Source organism: Pollicipes pollicipes, unplaced genomic scaffold (assembly GCF_011947565.3).
Source record: "Pollicipes pollicipes isolate AB1234 unplaced genomic scaffold, Ppol_2.1 Scaffold_7231;HRSCAF=8579_pilon_pilon_pilon, whole genome shotgun sequence".
Classification (NCBI taxonomy): Eukaryota; Metazoa; Arthropoda; class Thecostraca; order Pollicipedomorpha; family Pollicipedidae; genus Pollicipes; species Pollicipes pollicipes.
Window position 1 is genome coordinate 17,926,503 of NW_023597034.1, and position 21,976 is coordinate 17,948,478.

At 55.6% G+C, this 21,976-nt stretch overlaps 1 protein-coding gene across 1 annotated transcript in view; it reads left to right on the forward strand.

The window, feature by feature from the left end:
- Positions 1–5,908: 5,908 nt before the first annotated feature.
- The window catches only part of LOC119110221 (spondin-2), a 29,310-nt gene continuing 13,242 nt past the window's right edge, over positions 5,909–21,976 (forward strand). The window contains exon 1 of the mRNA XM_037233959.1: positions 5,909–6,212. Within this exon, the coding sequence (XP_037089854.1) occupies positions 6,014–6,212 (199 nt within the window). The 5' untranslated portion in view covers positions 5,909–6,013. The remainder of the gene's footprint in view (positions 6,213–21,976) is intronic.

A 21,976-nucleotide genomic window follows, 5' to 3' on the forward strand; every position in this document is an offset into this window, starting at 1 on the left:
CGGTGCTTGGCGATGGTGTGGCCCGGGACTGCCAGCCACCCTCCCCTGTTGTTTCCCGGGCGCTGTCCGGCACCTTACGGAGGGGACTTCAGTCTGGACCGTCTGCCCAGCCGGCCTTCAGCGCCATGTTCACACATGGCCGCGTCCTGGCCGGCCACGTCCTGACCTGCAAACACGGATAACATAGGCAGCATAGATTACCTCCCGGTCAGCCTTTAGTCACCGAACTTTTTAAAAATAAATTTGAGAGGATTTGGCAAGAGTGACTTTGGTTAAGAATAGTTTTGGAAGGAACCGACAACTGCAGATAATTTCCGGTGCAAATGTTTTGTCGGGTTTTGAACAGATTTTTTAATTGCATTTGCCCTGAATCAAAGAAAAGATCCGAAATTCCGAAAGCACCTCTCTCTAAGAAATAATCCAAAAGGCGCCTTCTAGCCCTACCGCAATTCGAACAGCCGCAATGACGTCATTCTAAACTTGCATTCTGCTGTAACGCTACGAGCCAGTGTATTGTGCGCAATAGAATGCACCACCGCGTGCTCGTGGCTGATGGAGCAAGCACTTAAGTGAAAGATTCGCAAATTTGGTGTAGCATGAACAGAAAGCTACCTGAAAAGGAGATGCCAAAGGCGAATGATTTGAGTACGCAACAATTTCCATGACCTGAGGTCAAACAATCGTTCGGTACAAGCCAACCAGTTGCCATGAAAAACGACGAAACGGTCACCATCTGGCGGGTGACCAGCTGAGCCTTTTGATGAATTATCTAATGATCTTGTTATAGATGAGTGATATGAGCATGGCATTTCCAACGCAAACTCACATTTCTGAGCTCACACACTGAGCAATGGGCCGGTCTCTCAACAAACTGGGCTACGGGGATGGCAAATTTCAACGCTTCAAAGACAGCCGGGCTGACTTCGACCGCCAGCTGTCAGTGAAAACTTTATCTAGCTCGTTATAGCAGGCTAGGTTAAACTTACCCGCCACATACTATAACATGCGGTAATGAGCGCGCTTTGTATGCTCCATCCTACCTGTTTGAATGAAGACTGGAGAGGCATCGAGGTTCGTGCACATTCGGCACGTCGCCGGGGTTTCCTGTACTCTCCGTGGTATCCCAGCATCGCATCCTGTCACATTTCATTTGATCTCATCACACGAACTCGCCGTGACATGAGCCTGCTCTGCACGCACTGACGTGAGCTGGGTTTGTGTATATCCATATATATATATATATATATATATATATATATATATATATATATATATATATATATATATCTATATCTATCTATCTATCTCTCTCTCTCTCTCTCTCTCTCTCTCTCTCTCTCTCTCTCTCTCTCTCTCTCTCTCTCTCTCTCTCTCTCTCTCTCTCTCTCTCGCTTCCTACCTCGCTTTCTTTTTATGGTTACATCAAAATCAATACGTGCTTATGCAAAAGCACTAATGCAACGGTATCACGTCATCTCAGGCCCATCATATCTGACATCCTGGCCTTGAGTCACGTGGCACAAGCTGTCATCGCAGGTGGGTCCAGAGTGAGATGTTCTCTTCGCCGGTGGGCCGTCTCTTAGAGCTGGGCCGCTAATGTGCACCGATGGTATCCCTCGAAGGCTGAGACAAAGTGCGCCGACGACAGCTGCATACGAATGAGCCTCCCGATGGCACGTCTGCTTGGAGGGCGGTTTTCGTGGTCGGATGGCAGACATGGTGTTATCCGGCTTGAAGGCCAGTCGTATGTCGCGCAGGTGTGTGTGGAGGCCCACGATGTAGTGGACTAGTCGCTGCCGTACTTAACGCGCTCTACAGGTGTACGTGCTGTCATTGGCGCTCTACGACGGATGCAGCTGCTGAGGACACGTGGCGTCGCCTGCCGCTCACTCGCAGAAGGGCGGGCGTCGCAGGGAATCGAACCCCGTACCTCTGGTTTCCAAAACGCACGGCTTAACGACCGCACTGCTGGCACTTGGTTATCGGTCTTCCAAAAAGGGTTTATATATCAGCGACCAAGATGCGTGTCTTGATTCTGCTGCTGCAGTGAAAGGTCCAAAGGTCCCATTATTCCTGGCATGACGCGATACGAACTAAACGCTCCTCGCAGACCTGCGTCTGGTCGTGCTGATGAATCTCTCCTGTGCGCGCTCAGCAGAAGATTTAACGCCACGTCTGCGTGCGGGGGGTTTCGCTGTACTTTTGTGCGAGGTCGGCCGGATGTCAATGTGAGTCACTCTAAGACATGTACCTCCCCTATCCTCCTGCCTATCAAATCAGGACCTCTGCTAGCATAGGATAACATGATCGGATTAACAAAGGATGGGATGCAGACATCTTATGTCAGGGAAATATCAATGGAAAGAAAAAGACAGCCTCGGTCATTTACATCCAGGGATCGCTATTTTGACACGGTTAGGTGAATGATGAAGTCAAGGGTTGCGCAGAATATTTTACAAACCACAAGAATTCTCGAAAAAAAACTGCAGCACCCGTCATAAAAGCTGCACAGCTTTACAACTGGTGACCGACAACATGAGCGTGTTCTTGCGCGCCAAATTTGTGTCATATTGCTAACAACAGTTAAGAACCAAGGTGAAGATCAAGGCAGCGTGGGAAGGTTATGAGGTGTGACTTCTTCTCCTCCGCAGTGGACCTCTAACAGTCTATGTCCGTGTTTGGAAGTCTTTCAGTTTCCCGACTTTTTCCCACACATCTTAGAGGTGAAAGTTCTTAAGTTGAGCTCGCACGAGTTAAACATGGGATGTTTTTGGCGACCTAGCTTACCCTTACGTGGTGCTACTTGTACTGGCTGACACACCAGTGTTGCATTTCGCAAAATGAACTGGGGAGCTCAGCTCATAGGCAAACAAATCTACCCTGCCTAAAAATCTGAGTTATCCCCAGACTTTGGCCCCTTCTTGCATCCAGGAACCATGGGCTAAGCAGTCGTTGGTAGACATATATTTCATTACGCAACTGAATTTAGGTTTGCAAGGAAATCTATGTGTCACTATCCCCTAACGATCTAAACATGTACTCGCACATTTTGTACTTGGCGTGCTGAATGCATGCGAAAATCATTGCTAAAATAACGACGCAAGCCACATTTTAGGAAGGTAGTTGGATTCGAAGAGGGACGGCTTTCCTTTGGGACTACCATGTTAAAGGGATCGTATATGCAGAACACATATTTGCCGTCACCTCAGAGAAAGACATTATTTGATTTGTATTACGGACGATTCACATCACCTAAAGAGCAAACTTTATGGCACTATATCCCGACAGAGTTTCCAGTTCAACACCAGAGTGGGCGATTAACTGCTGCCATCATAATCTATGAAATAGATCACCAAGAACAGTGCGCCGAAAGCGCTGTTTTTTTTAGCTCTTACCCTTACAGCCACACAAGCCACATTTTAGACAAGTTTAGACAAGTGTCGTGCGTTTTCATGACATGGGCCTGAGCATTTATTTCTACCCGTGCTATAGTTTTATGTCATACGTTCCGAAGGCGTGAAGGTGTTTGCCCTAATTCCAAAGTGTTATTAGCCCAACTGAATGCCACAGCGTCAACGACTTTTTCAGATTGCTAAACTTACAAGGGCGCTGCTTGTGCACAGAGGAGCTGCATTTTTAGTGATGCTAATATGCAACCACATTTTTGAACGTTAAAGATGTCGTAAGTAGTCTCCCCTATCAACAGCATCGTATGAGGCAGTGAAACTGAACATAAAACGCCACGAGGACAGCCATAAAATGCGAGAGTGGTGCGATATCAGATGTGAGGTACGTCATGAGGTGCGAGGTACGTCATGAAGCTCTCGTTCAGAACCAAACCCACCGTAACTGAAATGTCCTCTGAATCACGCTCACGCTCACGGCAACTGAAGTGAATCTCTGTTAGTCTTCAGCAGTTTCTGGACCTCTGTGATAGCTATGTCAAACTATGTCAAATGACACGATGCTGTTTATAAAGGTAGGAAGACGGAGTGCATGAAGATACTTCCCTAAATATGCTATGAGATGGCGCTGACTACCTTAGGGGTTTCAGGCCTTCAGGGTTTGTAGCGTTTGTCTAATGTACGCTGGCTCGTTCCCATTACTTGGTTTTGGTTACAATGGGAACACGACATGCGATAACTCTAAGATCCAACAATAATATCACCTGATGCACCTGATGCACAGAGCCGCAAAGCGTTCCATATATTGATGTTCTGTGGATTTCATGCTGTGCAGAAATGCTCGCTTGTTGCGTACTGCTCATTGCAGACTGCCCCGATAAGTCGCATTCTGTCCACGCTGGGGTGCTGTGGTTCAAGGCGTGCCTCTACAATGCTTCCATGACACTTTTCGCATATGATAAACACAAGTTTGCAGCGCATCTACCATGTCTGCAGATCAGTGTCGTGACAATTTCGGCGTGATGCATAGTAAGACGTCGTGTAAGTTTCTCATACGTGTTTGCACTGCGAGCTGCCGTGTGTTGTGTTTGTTGATTCCGTACGGAGACATGTGATGACTTGATCATGTGACTAGGACATATCTGTCGTTTGTCGCCGACATATCGTCTAGCCATGCCGTCTGAGCGAACTCCGCATAGGCTTTCCCGTTTAGCTGGGCCTCTCCAGCTGCCAACGCCACTGCAGACTCGACCGACGGGCCATGCCGCTTCAGAGATGGCCATGTCCATATGCCTGGCCATGCCGCTCCATAGCCCGGCGTGCCCATAGGCCCGCCCGCCCTGGTCATGTAACTCCATAGGTGACCGTCCTTACAGACCGCTCTGTCAAACCGCGCCGCTCTATAGGTGACCGTCATTACAGACTGTTCTGTCAAACCGCTCCGCTGCATAGGTGACCGTCCTTACTGTCAAACCGCGCCGCTCTATAGGTGACCGTCATTACAGACTGTTCTGTCAAACCGCTCCGCTGCATAGGTGACCGTCCTTACAGGCTGCTCTGTCAAACCGCGCCGCTCTATAGGTGACCGTCATTACAGACTGTTCTGTCAAACCGCTCCGCTGCATAGGTGACCGTCCTTACAAGCTGCTCTGTCAAACCGCGCCGCTCTATAGGTGACCGTCATTACATACTGTTCTGTCAAACCGCTCCGCTGCATAGGTGACCGTCCTTAGACTGTTCTGTCAAACCGCTCCACTCCATAGGTGACCGTCCTTACAGACTGTTCTGTCAAACCGCTGCGCTGCACAGGTGACCGTCCTTACAGACTGTTCTGTCAAACCGCGCCGCTGCGTAGGTGAGCGTCCTTAGACTGTTCTGTCAAACCGCTGCGCTGCATAGGTGGCCGTCCTTACGGACTGCTCTGCCAAACCGCGCCGCTGCACAGGTGACCGTCCTTACAGACTGCTCTGCCAAACCGCGCCGCTCTATAGGTGACCGTCATTACAGACTGCTCTGCCAAACCGCGCCGCTGCACAGGTGACCATTTCTCTACATTCTCCCGCCTCACCGTGCTGCTTCAGAGGTGGCCGTCTGATAGTTATTAACCCTCCTGTATGACCACCTCACTCCAGAGGCGGGCACCTTACGGAGGTGCCCTCCTAACGATACATTCCAGGGGCAACCGCCCATGAAGACTCACCCTCCGAACCACGCCGCTTCAAAAGTCAGGCCCCTATAGAAGCGTCCGTCTGACACGTCACCCCAGGGGACGTCCCTATAGACCCGTCCAACCAGTCGTTCCGCCAAAGAGGCAGGCGAAGTCGCCACGCCGTCTGCTCCTCCCCGAGCGAGCCATTTCGCCGCGAGCCCGGCCGGCTCGACTTTGGACGCGGCCGCGGGCGGAGCAGAGTCGAGCCGGCGCTCCGGTGCGGCGCGCTGCCGAACGGAGGTGTGGATGTACGGTCGGTTGGTGCGTCTGCACTCCGTACACCAGACATCGCTGGTCGGCGGTGGACGATGTTTGCACGCCCCGGGGGCTCCTCCATCGTGCACGCCAGGTGATCGTGACACTTGCGCTGGACGTCGCTCGTGACCTCCGGTCACTCAGTATGGCCGCCGGTCAGCTGACTGTTGCGCTGTTTGCGCTGCTTGCCTGCACGGTTGTTGCCGAGCACCATGCTCGGGATGCGTGCACACCTGGCAAAATGGTCGTTTACAAGGTTGTTGTTAATACGTTCTGGTCGAAGCAGAAGTTTCCGAAGCAATACCCCTTATGGCGGCCTCCGGCTCAGTTCTCCAAGTTTGTAGGTAAGTGAATTGATTTGCGTGATCGAATGAGCTGTTTGTAGTCAATTTCGCGGGAACTCCGGGAATTCGGCCATTTGAATGTGATGTGGTACTGGCATTGGTGTTGATGATGTGGATTGGTGGCATTGGTCATATACAAATATGTATATATATATATATATATATATATATATATATATATATATATATATATATATATATACATACATATATAGCACTGGTGATTGGCATCCACCAGCCTCAGGCGCAGACTGCTTTTTAATTCTACGAACTCCATCTGGAGATGGAAAGCCTGTGTAAAGACGGAGCCTGCGGTCGCTGCCACCAGTGTTTGTCAGGTGCCCCTAGTCATTTTGACATCACCATGCCAGCCGTTTGTTTGGCTCCACCTGCCGATGTCCAGCATCAATCACAACAACGGCGTTCGGCCAGCCGCCAACTGGCCCAGCCGTAGTCTGTTATGACTTCAAAGGTCCGCCAATAAAAAGCTTTTCGGAATGGCTGATGTTCAGATCATCGTCGCTCAGCTGTCAACGACTCCGTTTCAGCGGCCGAGGCGAGCTGGGCTGTGTGCTATGGATAACATACATCAGTCTCGATGCTTCAACAATTACGGCTTATGATGCGTTGCCTATAGACATTTGTTGCCTGGTCTGCTTGGTTTAGGTGATATATATATATATATATATATACATATATATATATATATATATATATATATATATATATATATATATATATGTGTGTGTGTGTGTGTGTGTGTGCGTGTGTGTGCCCGCAGCTGAGAGCACAACAGCACATGTAAAATTCACCTATGTCTTGTTCGAAAAGATTTAGCATTATCCAAGAAACTGTAAAGCTGTCTTTGTAACAACTATGATCTAGCTTCTCATCCGGAGAAATGGGCGGCTGCTCCAACACTTATAACTCATCTCGTATGTTGAAGTCATGCAAATCGGCTTATGAATATGGAAGTGTGCCTCTTTGCTCATAAGCAAATCCCATTTGCTGCAGACGGCACGTGAGCTATGGCGGCCTGTAGGTCATGCTTTGTAAACCACACCGCGTGACAGATCACCCAGCGGCTCAGAGCAGGCGGGCGATGACTGAGAACAGGCGCCTGGCGCATGTCGGTGCAATGGCTCGAGCGGAACAGCAACACGCACTGTTGCATTTACAAATTTTGCCGTCATGCATAGTGGATGATATGCGATAGGCCTGTGGTGCAGCGGGATCGCCGGCACTCCCTTCCTCGTCACCAGGCCACTTCAGCTGCATGGCGCTGTGCGGGCCGTTCGGAGAGGGGCGTTCTCGGAGCCGCCGGCGTGTCAGTATTATGCGTGTTGATGGGCGCTACGTCGGTGGCGGCCAGGAATCTCCTGCCAATGTGAATCTGTCTCTTTCCTGTTTTCTACACGTGATCCAGGACGCCATGGTTCTGAAAGGATTACTCATTTTGGCGTGTGAGCTCCGACTGTACCTAAGACTTCTCTTACCCTCCAAGTTAAGCTGTAAGCGACGGCGATGAAGTAAGCAGATTAGGATGTTAGGCAAGATCTCTGACATAATCGCTGACACATGCACAGCTGGCAAAACTTGGACCCTGACGATTTCTCAAACAATGCCACTTCAATGGAGCTCGTGCAACGAACCCGCTGGCCCGTGCTTGCTGACTTCTGCCTTTTGCAACGCTGCAAAAGCAACCATAGGTCGTTGACTTGGGCTGTAATGACGCAAATGTTGGGTCAGGACCTCATCACGCTAATTGTTCAAATGTTGGGTCAGGGCCTCATCACGCTCATTGTTTAAATGTCCTCATGCGCAGCGCCGATAATATGCCGTCATTTCGAGCTGTTAACAGCAATCAGCGCAATTTCAGGCTATAACTCAATGCAAGCGGCCCCACATCATGCATGACTGATCACAGTATCGAATAAGATATCCACCCATTAACTGTGTATACCGGCATTCATGGTGTGCGTCGTAGCTGCTCGTGTGTGGTGGTGTGTGTGTGTGGTGTGTGTGTGTGTGTGTGTGTGTGGTGTGTGGTGTGTGTGTGTGGTGTGTGTGGTGTGTGTGTGTTGTGTGTGTGTGTGTGTGGTGTGTGTGGTGTGTGTGTGTGTGTGTGTGTTGTGTGTGTGTGTGTGTGTGTGTGTGTGTGTGTGTGTGTGTGTGTGTGTGTGTGGTGTGTGTGTGTGTGTGTGTGTGGTGTGTGTGGTGTGGTGTGTGTGTGTGTGTGTGTGGGTGTGGTGTGTGTTGTGTGTGTGGGTGTGTGTGTTGTGTGTGTGTGTTGTGTGTGTGTGGTGTGTGTGTGTGGTGTGTGTGTGTGTGTGTGTGTGTGTGTGTGTGTGTGTGTGTGTTGTGTGTGTGTGTGTGTGGTGTGTGTGTGTGTGTGTGTGTGTGTGTGTGTGTGTGTGTGTGTGTGTGTGTGTGTGTGTGTGTGTGTGTGTGTGTGTGTGTGTGTGTGTGTGTGTGTGTGTGTGTGTGTGTGTGTGTGTGTTGTGTGTGTGTGGGTGTGTGTGGTGTGTGTGTGTGTGTGTGTGTGTGTGTGTGTGTGTGTGGTGTGTGTGTGTGTGTGTGTGGTGTGGTGTGTGTGGTGTGTGTGTTGTGTGTGTGTGTGTGTGTGTGTGGTGTGTGTGTGTGTGTGTGTGTGTGTGTGTGTGTGTGTGTGTGTGTGTGTGTGTGTGTGTGTGTGTGTGTGTGTGTGTGTGTGTGTGTGTGTGTGTGGTGTGTGTGTGTGTGTGTGTGTGTGTGTGTGGTGTGTGTGTGTGTGTGTGTGTGTGTGTGGTGTGTGTGTGGTGTGTGTGTGTGTGTGTGTGTGTGTGTGTGTGTGTGTGTGTGTGTGTGTGTGTGTGTGGGTGTGTGTGTGTGTGTGTGTGTGTGTGTGTGTGTGTGTGTGTGTGTGTTGTGTTGTGTGTGTGTGTGTGTGATAGATGGTAAATTTTGTTCTCGTTATTCTTTGAAATGAAGCATATATTTCACAACATTTCGCCGTTAGCCATCGTAGCTTACGGCGGCTCGATGAGACTTACGAGAGACTCAGCATGCAGCACTGCGTCGGAAGCGGTGTTGTGGTCTAAAAATGGTCACCGTCTTGTCATAAGAAATCTATGCAGGTGTTTTTACAGCGGCGTTGGCGAACAGCTGTAAGTGTTGACCAAGCCTGCCCATTTAACACAGCTCTCACGAAATGTGCTGTATATTTACTGTATGCACGAGACATCATGGGATAAACAAAGATGGTTTCGTTTTAAACCGGCGTCGGGGGTCCGCCTGGTCGCTGGTCGCCATTGGTGTCTGACCGTCGGGCGCCGTTGGCCGTAGCTGACCGTCCGACAGTTGCACTACGAGCCAGGGCCCCTGGTATCCGACCGTTGGACGCCGTTAGCCGTAGCTGACCGTCGGACAGCTGCACTACGAGCCAGGGCCCCTGATATCCGACCGTTGGACACCGCTGGCCGTAGATGACCGTCGGACAGCTGCACCGCGAGCCCGGGCCTCTGTGGTGTCTGACTGTTGGACGGTTGCACCACGAGCCTGGGCCTCTGATCGGCTTGAAGAGTCCGTGGCGAGCGGCCAAACGTCAGCCACAGGCGGCCAAACGTCTGCCCGCCGTCGGCACGGTATGCAGACGATTCGATCGCACCCGTTGTGGCGGCGGCTGAGCCAAGCGGGCGGGGCGGGCGGGGCTGCGGTCTCGCCGCCGTCGTCGCCGGTCCGTCAGCGTCCGCCGGTGCGTCCGCCTCCGACCGGGTCCGCCCTAACGCGCCTACCTGACCGGCCACAATGCTGCGTGCTTGGTACACGGAGGAAACGAACGGCGACGGGCGCTGTGCGTCGTTGCACGGCGGCTGTTGTCGGGAGTCCCGCCCAGCATTGACCGCAACGGTTGCTGTCCGGGGCTGGGGCCACGGCAGCTGAGTTTCAGACATCTGGGTCCGCACCAGCACAGCAGATGCAGTCCAGAGTCCTGAGACCCCGGCAGCTGTAGTCCCGGTATTGGGGTCTGAGGCGGCACAGCAGCTGCAGCCGGGCCCGCGGCGGGGCACGGTGCAGTCCTGGATCAGACGCGCTGCAGCAGGTCGGCCGTTCCGGCTGTGGATCCCCCGTAGTGCTGAGTCAGATGCGCTGCAACAGCCCTGCCGGCGCCGGCGGAACAAAGATATCCCCTCCACACCCCACACCCTGCTGCGGTCGGCTGGTGGTGGGCTGCCCGTCACACGTCACGGGTCCAGGCCGGCCGCAATTGGCTCTTTATGACGGCCGATGAACGAGTGTGACTCCACCTCTGGTCTCAGTCAGCCGGGGTGACGTGGTGCCGTCTGATGTCAGGCCGGTGGGGGTGACTCAGGCCTGCGGTCCCTCCCCGTGGCCCGCCCCCGCCGCCGCCGGTCGCTGACCGGCTCGGTGCCCGGAGATGGAGCGCCTATCTTAGGCTACCATATACAGCAGGCGGCTGGAGATATTTTGAGGTAAACTCCAGGGCACTCTTGTGCCCAAAGCTCCGTTCTGTCTGTTTATATAGCCTCGTTTCTGCTGGCTCACTCGGAGACCCTTCCCGATAGGTTCTGAGGTTGAAATGGACGTACGGAACCTTGCTTTGAGAAAAGGAACTGTGACTTCGTCCTTCATATAAAACTGATCATGCTGGCTACTGGCTAACTGGCTACTTTGCGGAAGGGCAAGTGAATGCAGGGTGGACAAACTCATTTTCAACGAGCGAGTCCCCAGAAGGTAATTTGTGCTGGGTTGTCAGACAATGCATTAGAAGATACTATAGCATCCGTCATGTCTGGTGATTGTCACCAGCTTCTCGCTAAGACGGCAGCAACCGGGCCAGGGTGGTGGCGGCGGACGAGGGGGGGGGGGGGGGGGGGGGAGGGGGCGGGGGGAGTAGGAGCCGGGCTGGGGCGGGGATATCGGAAGCAAGGATCTTCATTCTATGCCGATTTACGGTCTCTTATTTTTTGACACGAGAACCATCCGTTTTAAACGCTTCTTCACGTCATTTTTTCAGTTCAGACATTTTGACCTTTCGAATATGTTTCTGTCTAAAATGCTGCGATAATTGACTCGTTTAAAAAAAAAATAGAAACCTTGTCGCCACCACAGTTCTAGCTTACATTTTCGGCACGGATACCTGGATCCTGTTACCTGGCTGATTCACTCATGTCTGTCGGATACACCAAGTAAATTTATACATGGTGATTTCAGAATATTTCGATCTTTGAATTTAAACCCAGATTGTCCAACGCCCATTCCAGTGGCTGATTCAACTAAACCGCAGTCATAAGGCGGCTCGAAATAGATGTGATATGATGTGTCGATGTGTCATATTCTGGGTCTGTGATTGCTTGAAACTAGTCCGAGTGTGACGCGCCTCACGTGACTCATGTACCTCATAACTTACAAAGTGACTGGTCATCCTGCTTGATGTGACTTTGGTGCCAAAAATTTCGTGTTTAGAGTTAAATCAATTTGCCTCTTATGTAGGAGCATCAAATTCGTCAACAACCGATTTCGTATTAAGGTATTTTACGTGATACGTTATGTTTTTCAGTCACGTAACACAGGTCAGCGCATAATGTTATGGAAAGAAACCAGATCTATTAAAACAAACCTAATGATTTAGCGTTTAAATCTCACCGACCTAATGGCTATTCCCTGAGAGGATAGCCATTGGGTAACATAGAGAGAGATAGATAGCCACAGGATGAGAGAAGGAGGGCTGGGTTATGGATGCTTTCCATTCGGCCGTCCGAGTTGGTGAGGTGTATCTATGGGGAGCGGCAGGTCACATGGTGCGCGGTTTGGAACATACAAGCCTACAGTGTTATTTGGAGTAGAAGTGAGCAAAACCGAACATCACTCACTCCTGACACGAACTCCTCGCGCTAGTGCAGACTCATTTGCAGCAGTTTACGGAGCACGTGGCGACGTTGATGAGTCTGAAAGGCAGTGTGCATCAGAGGAGCGCGGTGATCTTTGACCTCGATAGCCGTGCTGGAATCGAGAAGAGTGACAGGGTGTGATCATCGCATTGACCCTGATCGTCAGCAGATTAACATCTCTGCCACCATGGGTGTTTGTTGTGTTTGCGGGGCCGGGCGCTGATTCACGCGAATAAAAATACGTGTGGCCGTCGTGTCGGCCGACTTTCGATGATTTACTGGCTGATTCCCAGGCGCGGCGTGCGAGGTATCCAGCTCCGCAAACATTACTTTGTTTTGGACTAGATCCGTGCCGGGTCGGTGCCGCAGCGTCCTTACATGGGCTACGAGGGTGCTGACCGCCCATACGCTAACCGGTCGGGCGCTCTTATATCTGTAATGGGTATCATGTATCATATGAGCTCTACTTAAATTTCAAGCCACTGGAGGCGTCTTCGGAAGTGAAAGTACATGGAGGTTAAAATGTCTGCACCCATTAAATCATTAATATCTGGAGACAGTCGATGAAGCTCCTTTGCGACACAAACAGTCTTTGTTGCCTTCATCACCCTCCTTAGATGCAGTAATCACACTGGTTCGGGTCACGCATCTCGACTAGCATTTGCCGAGGCCTTTACGGCCTTTGAATCTCCACCGAAGGTGTGGACTTGAGCTCGAACGTGAGACACGCCCACGATATTATGTGGCTCATTTTCCACACTGAGGCTGGAGTTCAGGCGAAAGCTAGCTTGATATGCTAATGATTCTGGGAATCATGCTTTCGGTGCAGAGACGATGTTTGATGTTCCAGGGACTATATGGGCATCTTGGCCTATTGGTGGGCACTTTGCCATGCGTGATTAATCCTTTCGAAATACCGGAGCACGCTCTGCTGGCTCCTTGCCTTCACGGCTGAAAAACTTCCTTTTCATCAACCCATGGCCCCTTTTCACGTCTGAGGAGCTCTTGTAAACTGTAATATGTGCGTGCCTATTTAACAACACTCACGCCCCTGCAAACGTCAGACCAGACGCTCTTTTCCGGATCGTCTCCCAGGATGCCTTTGAGCTGTTTAGGTCATGTTCGGGCGGGAAGCTGTTATTTCTGCCTGCTAGCTGCTCCACACACCTGTGCGCTCAACCGGAAAACACGCGAAGCTCAGGCGACAGCCACTACAGCCGCTCTCCAGACCATCTGAGGCCATTTGGGGCCACTGGGGCAGTCGAGTCACTGGGACCACACCGGAGGAACTCCGCTGATGCTCAGGCGGCTGTTCCGTTTGCGGTCGCGGTCCCAAATCCGTCACGTAACACGCGCTGAGGGTACGGTTTGGCATTCGATGTGCTGTTCAGCATCGGTGTTGATGGGCCATGAACGGCGTGATGAGCCAGCTGGCACGCTTGGTCTGTTGATCATCAGACTGGTCGTCTTTTCCCTGGATGGATGAATGCGTCGGGCCAGCTAAATGTTGGTCCGACGCATTCGCTTCTTGTTTCCACGTGGTGGCAAACTTGTGGATTTCTCTCCGGTTTGAATTTATGGATGAATTAGACTGGTTACTATCGGGAAAATGGCACAAGAGCGTAATTTACCTCTCTGTATCCAATGTAAGAACACCTGTGTGCCATTTTCCGGCGATTCACAGATCTACTCTCCGGTGAAACGTTATCAATTTCCAGGGTGTTAGAACTTGTCCCTTGAGTCACCTCAGTCATATCAATTTAAGACACCACTGCTCCAATAACCCCATGTCTGGCTTCCCGCGACTGAAATCTCCGCGTGCCCTCAGTCCGACCCGAACTCTGCCGTGTTGTGCCACACTCCAGCCGCACAGCTGGGGCTGTCTGCCCATCTTCCCGGTGGCCCACTCAGGTGGCGGCCGCGCCCGGCGGCTGGCGGCCTTGGTCGTTGCAGTGGACGCAAATAGCGGCCCTGTCGGCCGGCTGCCGTCGTATTTGTTATCTGTCTGCGATCGCCGCGCTGGGCCGGCCGCGGCCACCGAGTCCAGATCGGCCTTGTGTCGGCTGTCCCAGCAGGGGCGCGGCCGACAGGCTGACGTTACGTGTCCGCTGTCCCAGCAGGGGCGGGACCGACAGGCTGACATCACGCGCTCGCTTTCCCAGCTGGGGCGAGCCTGACAGGCTGAAGTCACGTGCCCGTTGCCCCAGCAGGGCTGGGGTGGACAGGCTGACGTCACGTGCCCGCTGTCCCAGCAGGGCTGGGGTGGACAGGCTGACGTCACGTGCCCGCTGTCCCAGCTGGGCTGGGGTGGACAGGCTGACGTCACGTGCCCGCTGTCCCAGCTAGGGTGAGGCGGACAGACTTACATCATGTGCCCGCCGTCCGAGCAAGTATAGAGCTGACAGATCAACACCACGTGTCCGTCAGAGGCGCCCCGGCAAACCAACACCACATGTCTGCTGTCCCAGCAAAGTCGGGGTCGGGGCCTGTGGATTGGCACCACGTGTCGGCGGTGCCAGCTGAGGTCAGGCCTGGAAACAGGCGTCACCGGCGCGCAATTCTGTGAACAGATGAGTGTCATTCTTCCACCACCGGCACCCAGAGCCCCACGCAGGCAGAACCATCGCGCCCACTGTCACGGTACGCATCTGTATAGAGGGCTTACGTCATGCGCGGCTTATCCTAAAGCCCCCGTGGCTGATTGGTTACTGCGAAGTTTACAACGCACTCAGTAGCTGAGGCTGATTGACGTCACCTGCCTCTCTACCTCTCACCCTGACAGGAGGGGCAAGGAATCGAACCCCGTGCCTCTAGATTCCCAGTCATTTAACGATACCAATGAAACACAGTGACCCCAAAAACCACGAAAAAAATGTTTTCAGCCAGTGCTGACCTTGATTTCGGGAGACGTGACACTGGCCATCCGACCATTATCAGACGGTGCTGACATCCAGGTCACAGCGGGATGCTCTGCGAGGTCATGGCAGGTCGTCACCACCATGGCTGCCCACCAGGCCGCGCTCTTGCCTCGGCCAGCTCCGTACGCCTGATGCGCCACAACGCAGGCTCCACGAGCTGCCGCGGCTCCCAGCGCAGACTTCGCGAACTGTAGGGTAGGGTAAAACATCATCCAGCTCGAGCCTACAGATTGCGTCAACTGCAATGGACAGGTCTTGCCAGGCAGATCTCGCTTGCGAAATCTCGGCTAATCTCGAAATCCTAGCCTGGCTATTCTAGCTAAAAGGTGCCTATATTAAACTGTCTATATGAAAGTTATTTTAGCTAAAAGCCTAGCTATCCTAACCTAAAAATCCTAATCATCTCTAAATCCTAGCTATCTCGGGATCCTAGCCAGCCAAGTCCCGGGCAATGCGATTTGTGGATTGATAACAAATGCTTTCTCAGAGGACTTCCCGGCATGCTGAACGTTCATTAGATGACACACTCCATTACATTGATAAGACCAAGTAATATGTGTTCCTAGATGTGTTCCAATTTGCGTGACTTTTGACATCATTACCATGATGAGTACACCCACATATGTGTTCACCTCGTTCCGCTTACGTTGAACAAGGCGCATGACTTGTATGAGATAATCCCGCCTCCTGGACAAAGCGAGCTTGGGCCCCCGTGTCTGACTTCCAGGCAGCGGTCCACCTGTTCGGAGCGATTGATCAGACCGCTCAGTTCCACCCCTCGCTCGAGAGAGCCGCCGGGCTCGTCACAGCCGTTTTGGGGCACGTGCTGAACACTCACGAAGCTGGCTGCCACCCGGAGTTTGTGGGAGAGGCGGCTGAGTGGCCCCACGTGCCCCGGCTTACGACAGAGCACACCCGGTGTGGTTATCGGTGTGAAGTGGCCGGTTATACCGCGGCTCTGCCACGCCGCGTTGAATCAGCTGCTGATAATTCAATGATCCACGCAAGGGGCTGTTGAGATCAAGCTGGAGTGCCCCATGCGTCATGCCCGGCGCCTTGTGATTGCTCGCCGCTGGCTGCAGCTATCTCGCGCGGTCGATGGTCCTTTGCTCGGCTATTGATCCCATGGATAGCCGCCCCCAGCTTAGTTCAACGTAACTCCTGTAACTTTAGAGATCATAACTGTCGTAAGCGCATTCGTTGCTCTCCCATTCCCAGCGCCCTGTCGTTGCCTTTTGGCTGCTGGTGTTGCCACTGTCCATTGTCTTCACATAGCAGCCACTGTGCACGGCACGGCTGGTCCGGTGTAGACGGCGCGTCGGCAGGGGCCTCTCCCCCCGCGCCGCGCCGCCCCTTGCTCGGCTCATAAACGCTGGCAGGTCAGGCAGACCAGACAGTCAGCCCAGGTGGTCGGCCCCCCGCCCGGGCTGGACGGCAGCTGGCACCGCCGTCTGGAGGCTGCCGGTGGCTGCCGCGGTGAGGCTCCGGGTGGGCTTGGCTGCCGGGCACGGGGTCGGCTGCTCGTCTGGCCGATCCCGCCGCCGCTGTTTAGTCTCGAGTCGTCCCCGCCCCGCCTCTGTTGAGCGTCTGCCGTGGCCGGCGCCGGCCGTGGACGCGGCCCCGTCCGGCAGCCGTGCAGACGCGCCCGGCCGTGACCGCGGCCGCCGCCCCGGCCGGCCGCCGGTGCGCGACCTGAGGGGGCGGCAGCCGCCGTCGAGAGCGTCACTCGCATGGCCCAGTTGGCCGCGCTCCACCGGGAAGTCGGCGACGCCAGTCATTTAAATCGGTTGGCCCGCCGGGCGGCGGCTGAGTCAGGATGTTGACGGCAGTCGGCTGCAGCGACGGCGCCACCTGTTGCCATGACGACAGCCGGCGAGCGCCGCTGGACGCGACGGCGGTGGCACCTGACTGCGGAACTTAAGCGGCAGACGCGGCTGGCTCGAGGGTGTCGCGTAGGCCGCGAGACGTTATCACGCCTCTCACCTGTCCACTCCGTCAGCTGAACCTCCCCCCTCCCTTCAACCGGCGCCGCACCTCTCGCTCTCCCGCTGGTCCGCCTGCCCCGTCCCACACCTTGCTCTCCCTGCCCTCTCCCTCCTCGACCCATTCCCTCTTTGCTAAGTCGGATGTTTCTCTGCACTTGACCTAAGGCCGCACCCCTTCCTTACCCGCTCCGGAAGGTGGCCCTTCCTTCTCCGACCCAGTGTCACTCCCCTGTTGTCCGTTCCGCTAGGTGACCGCTCCCCTACCCCCTCCCCGACCCGGTGCCACACCTCTCCTTGTCCGCCACGTCAGATCCCCACACACACACTGCCCGGTGCTCGACCTTCCACCCCAGACGGAGCCGAGCTGACGCAAGCGGAGTTAAAGTCGGACGCTGGTCCTATCACTGTCACTGCCGCCGCGACGGCCTTAAGCTCACGACACTGGCACGGACATGGGCGGCGTTTGCGTCGCCAGTCGGTGACGCTGAGTGACGTGGTGGCTGGTCGTTATCAGTAGCCCAGCCGGGCCCGGCCCAACCCATCGCCGCCTGGTCTTGCACCGTTGCTAGGGCATGCAGTAGCGCGCCCGGTCGGGGGCGGCACAGAGCCGCAGTCAGCATCGGTGCAGCAGAGGGAACGAGCTGCTCACAAACCCACGTTGAAAACGCTTGTTGGCTTTTGCGAGACATGCTACGGTGACAGACGGCTCTTCAGGTACATGAAGAGAGTGGCCATTGGTCGTCATCGGTAAAGTAGTATCATGGAACCCCGCAGTATAACCCCGCTGGGCACCGAACACCTGTAGCCTCCAGGCGATGGAGGCGGGGGTGTCGCCGCGCTGTGGCAGGCAAGACCAATGACCCCGGTGCAGGCGGCCCGCTGAGCAGTCTGTTCGGGTCGCTGCGAGTGTCCGGAGCGAGCCTCCGTCCGGCGTCCGCGTCGAGCCCGGCTGACCCAGGAGGTCCCGGGAATCCGCAGGCTGAGTCGGATCCGGCCCCTGTCCCCGACCAGACGCAGACGCCAGGCGCCAAACGCATCATGCTCCCCCCCCCCCATCGCTCAGAGGACACGGGGCAGCCACCGGGCGGCGGGCAGCAACCACGTCACCGGCCCGCCTCGCCCGCGGCGCTGTTGGCTTTGGCCGCCGACGGCGCCGTTAAATGTGACCGCTGTGGCGGTCCGGCCGAACTGGCCAGCGTTGACCGATGACCTTTCCGAAGAAGTGATCACCTCTCGACACTGGTGAATGTAGACGGCGCGGAGCGTGGGTCGAAACAAATAACTCCAGACCGACTCAGGCCCCCGGAATGTATGAAACACCGCGCTCGTGGGCATGGAAAGAGTGCCAGACGAGTTCGGCGCCAGTCATCGCCAGGCATGCAGCTGCAAACGAATCTGAACCTCCACCAGTCGATCTGGATCTGGGTCTACACTGCCAGATCAGGAATGCGCTCAGGCCCGCTGTGTGTGGAACCGGCAGGGTCTCTTCTGTCCGAGTCGCCTGCCTGTAAACAGGTCTGGTTTGACGGACCGCGCTGTGTGGCTGCCCAATGAGTGTGCCGCGGCTAAACTGTGCTATACATCACGTGATTTACGGCTGTTTATAGAGATGTGCGAGGTTGACGTCTGGGGAGGCTTCGTCTTGAGTTATTTGGTGCAACAGCTCTCTGGACTGTGTCATGTCTCGCCGACGCGCCCAATCTGAAACTGTGGACGTGTTGGCAAAACAGAAGCATTCGGTGCACCAGTGCAGGCCAGCACCCAGAAAAATCACGCGATGTGAATCAGGTGTATGCGAATTAGGAGTTGCTTTCCCTTCATTCATTCTGGTCTGAGTTGCCATCTGCAAGAAATGACCTGAAGCACAACACTGCTTCCAAGTACTGTGACTGCCGGCGAGGATTTTAGTGCCGTGGGCGGTGCAGAGCCGTGCCGATGTGGAGGGGCCCGGCGACCGCGGCAGGGGCGGCGTGGGCGGCGAGCGGAAGGGTTGGCGTCGCGTGCGGGCGGCCGGCCTGACGTATTGTGGCCGTCGCTCATGACCCAGCACGCCGGCGCTAGCTGCTTGATTCGGCTAACCTCAATCCGCTCACGCTCAAACCATTGAGCGCCGGGGTCGGGGTGGGGGCCGGCTGCAGCGGCTCCGGCCGACCTTGGCGTCCGCCAGCCATCCGCCCACCTCGCCGGCCCGCCCCCCTGCCCCCCCCCCCGCCCCGCCGCGGCCGCACCTGGTGTCGCCGTCGCTGTTGCTGCTGGTGCGCCGCCTCATCCTCCGACCGCCAGAGTGGGAGGGGGGGGGGACGTTTGGGGGTCAGTCGGTAACCGTGTCTGCTGCCGTCCCGGCCGGGTCACGGGGTCACCTCTCCCCGGGCCCAGCGGCGCTACGGCCGATTGGCAGTAGTGTCACGACGCCCGCTGCGTACTCAGGAGTCGCGCCTGACCCTGAGGAACGTGACTCCGCCGCCCAGCCCCAAGGGGACTACGCGCAATGAATGAGAATGGCGGTTCTTCGAACCGACCTGCACAACACCCAGCTGGAGACGACCTTGTGGGGACCACTACAAGTGCTCTGGTTTGGTTCTCAGTGACGTTCCCGCGGCGCGCGACGCTCAATTCAGTAGCGCTGCAGCCTGAAACGCGACCTCCGACGGCATTGGTTCTGCGGCGCGATCCGTCGGCGTTGTGATGACGTCACCACGTCGTGACAGCCGCGCGGCTGCCCTCGGCCCGACGGGTCGGCTGCAGCCCGTCTGACCCTTCCATTATGCCGATCTGGGCCACACGGCTGGCCCAGCTGGGCGGTTGCGACACCGGCCGGCCATAGTCACCGGTGGGTTCCGCCGGCTTCCCCTCGACCCGGCTGCTGATGCAGCCGGTCACCAGCCGGCCAGTCGGCGCGGCCATTGAGCCGGGTCAGGGGGTGCTGTTGAGCTGGGTCAGGGGATGCTGTTGAGCCGGGTCAGGGGGTGCTGTTGAGCTGGGTCAGGGGTGCTGTTGAGCTGGGTCAGGGGGTGCCGTTGAGCCGGGTCAGGGGGTACTGTTGAGCCGTATGGGTGTGGAGGCGACCGCAGAGCCGCCCCATAGTAGCTGTTTCCTCGTTGCAGTGACGTATTTCGGGATGTTGTGTTGAGCTCGTAATCTCCGATGCAGACATCTCTCAACGGCCATGTTGTTGCAACGCGCAAGGAACATGGCATTCGTGAGTGAGGTGGGGAGGAACGGATTATACCCGGCGACATCGCTCGACATGGTGACGCCTAGCTTTGGGTGCAATCATTCATTCTGAACGATTTTTGCCGTTGCGGTTTTTGCCCTTCTGTTTGCTGCCATCTAAGCAGAATGACCGTGACGTGTTCAGCGGCGGTGACGATTCTAATGCGATCATCGCCAGTGCTAAGCTGGTGCAACGTTCGACCGACAGGCCAAATACAGCTGCTGCTTCGCTGGATGCAGAAATCGCCGTGAATAGGGCCCGAATAGTCCTTGTATGGCGCCGCTGAATGTCTAAGTCTCTACTTGATACGAGCGGGAGAGGCACGCTGGCATATTTGTTTCCAGATGTGGTGCCGGGTAATCTCGCTGGCGGTCGGATAATCCAGCTGCCGGCTACCGGTCCTCTGGCGCCACCTCACGCGGTGCGGTGCACCCCAGGGCCCGACCGCAGCAGCGGAACGTCTGACCGGGCCGGCTAGCCTTACGATGAACCCAGGCGGCTCGTTCCGCACGTTTGGTGCCGCTGACACGTGTTGAATGTAGTTACATGCCGCATGTTGGCGGGTCGTTCTACGGTGCAGCCGTCGGCCTGGCCGCGACCCTGAGCGCAGGTTAACTCGACCGGCTGCCACCAGCGCTGCTGAGATTGGTGCCGAAGGGAACACGTCGTGTCAGCTGCAAGGGTCAACAGCAGGCTGAAAGCTGGCCAGCGTTATGAGTTGAAATGCCTGCAGCTGGCCGATGTGTGTTGCTTTCGTGACACGAGCGCCGACTGTTCGTTGCTAACCACAGGTCACAGCCCGGGTCAGTACGAGGCATGCGTTTTATGAGTCGTTCTGGTGACAGCAATGTATGGCGTAGCGTTTTGCGCATTTACAACGAAAGCCGACATCGGTACCCAAAGAATGATGCCACTGTGGACTGGCATTATGGATGAATAGAAAGCGCTGTTTCTGATGACGAAGGATGCACCTTCTTCAGAGAAAAGCTTTCCACAATGTAATGTTTCCTTTATGAGCCATTCTCGTCACGAAATGAGCAGGAAAGTAGCGTTCGCACCGCCACCAGCGGCGCACCCTAGCGACGGCGCGCGCGGTCTCGTCTGCAGCTGACCGGGTGCCGGTTGCCGACTGCCGGCGGGCCGGTGGCGGCGACGGCGGGTGGGCGCGGGGGTGGCGGGGGTCGAGGCTGGCCGCTAACCAGGCCGGCCGTGGCCCGGCGCTGCACTCGGACGCCACTTTCGCCACCGTTGTGTAACGCCATGCATCAGCGCTGCTCCGCGGTGCCGTAAACGATGCACACTGACGCGCCGGCCACGCTGGCCGCGCCCGTCGACGGCCATCTATCAGAGCGGCGCTTTCTCCGCGTCTCTGATGACGGCCGGCTCGGGAGTCGGTACCGCGGCACCCCCTCCCCTCAGCCCCCCCCCTCCCCCCCCCACCTGGCTGGTGTCTGGCCGGCTCGGGGGTCGGTACCGCGGTGCCCCCCTCCCCTCAGCCCCTGCTTCCCGCGGCACACCTGGCTGGTGTCTGGCCGGCTCGGAGGGCCAGTACCGCGGCGCCCCCCTCCCCTCAGCCCCCCCCCCCCTCCCACACCTGGCTGGTGTCTGGCCGGGTCGGGGGTCGGTACCGCGGCGCCCCCTCCCCTCAGACCCCCTCCCCCACACCTGGCTGGTGTCTGGCCGGGTCGGCGGCCGATTGGCGTCGGAGATCGGTGGCGGGCCAGGATTTACGACTGCGGTCGGGTCGAGGCTGTCG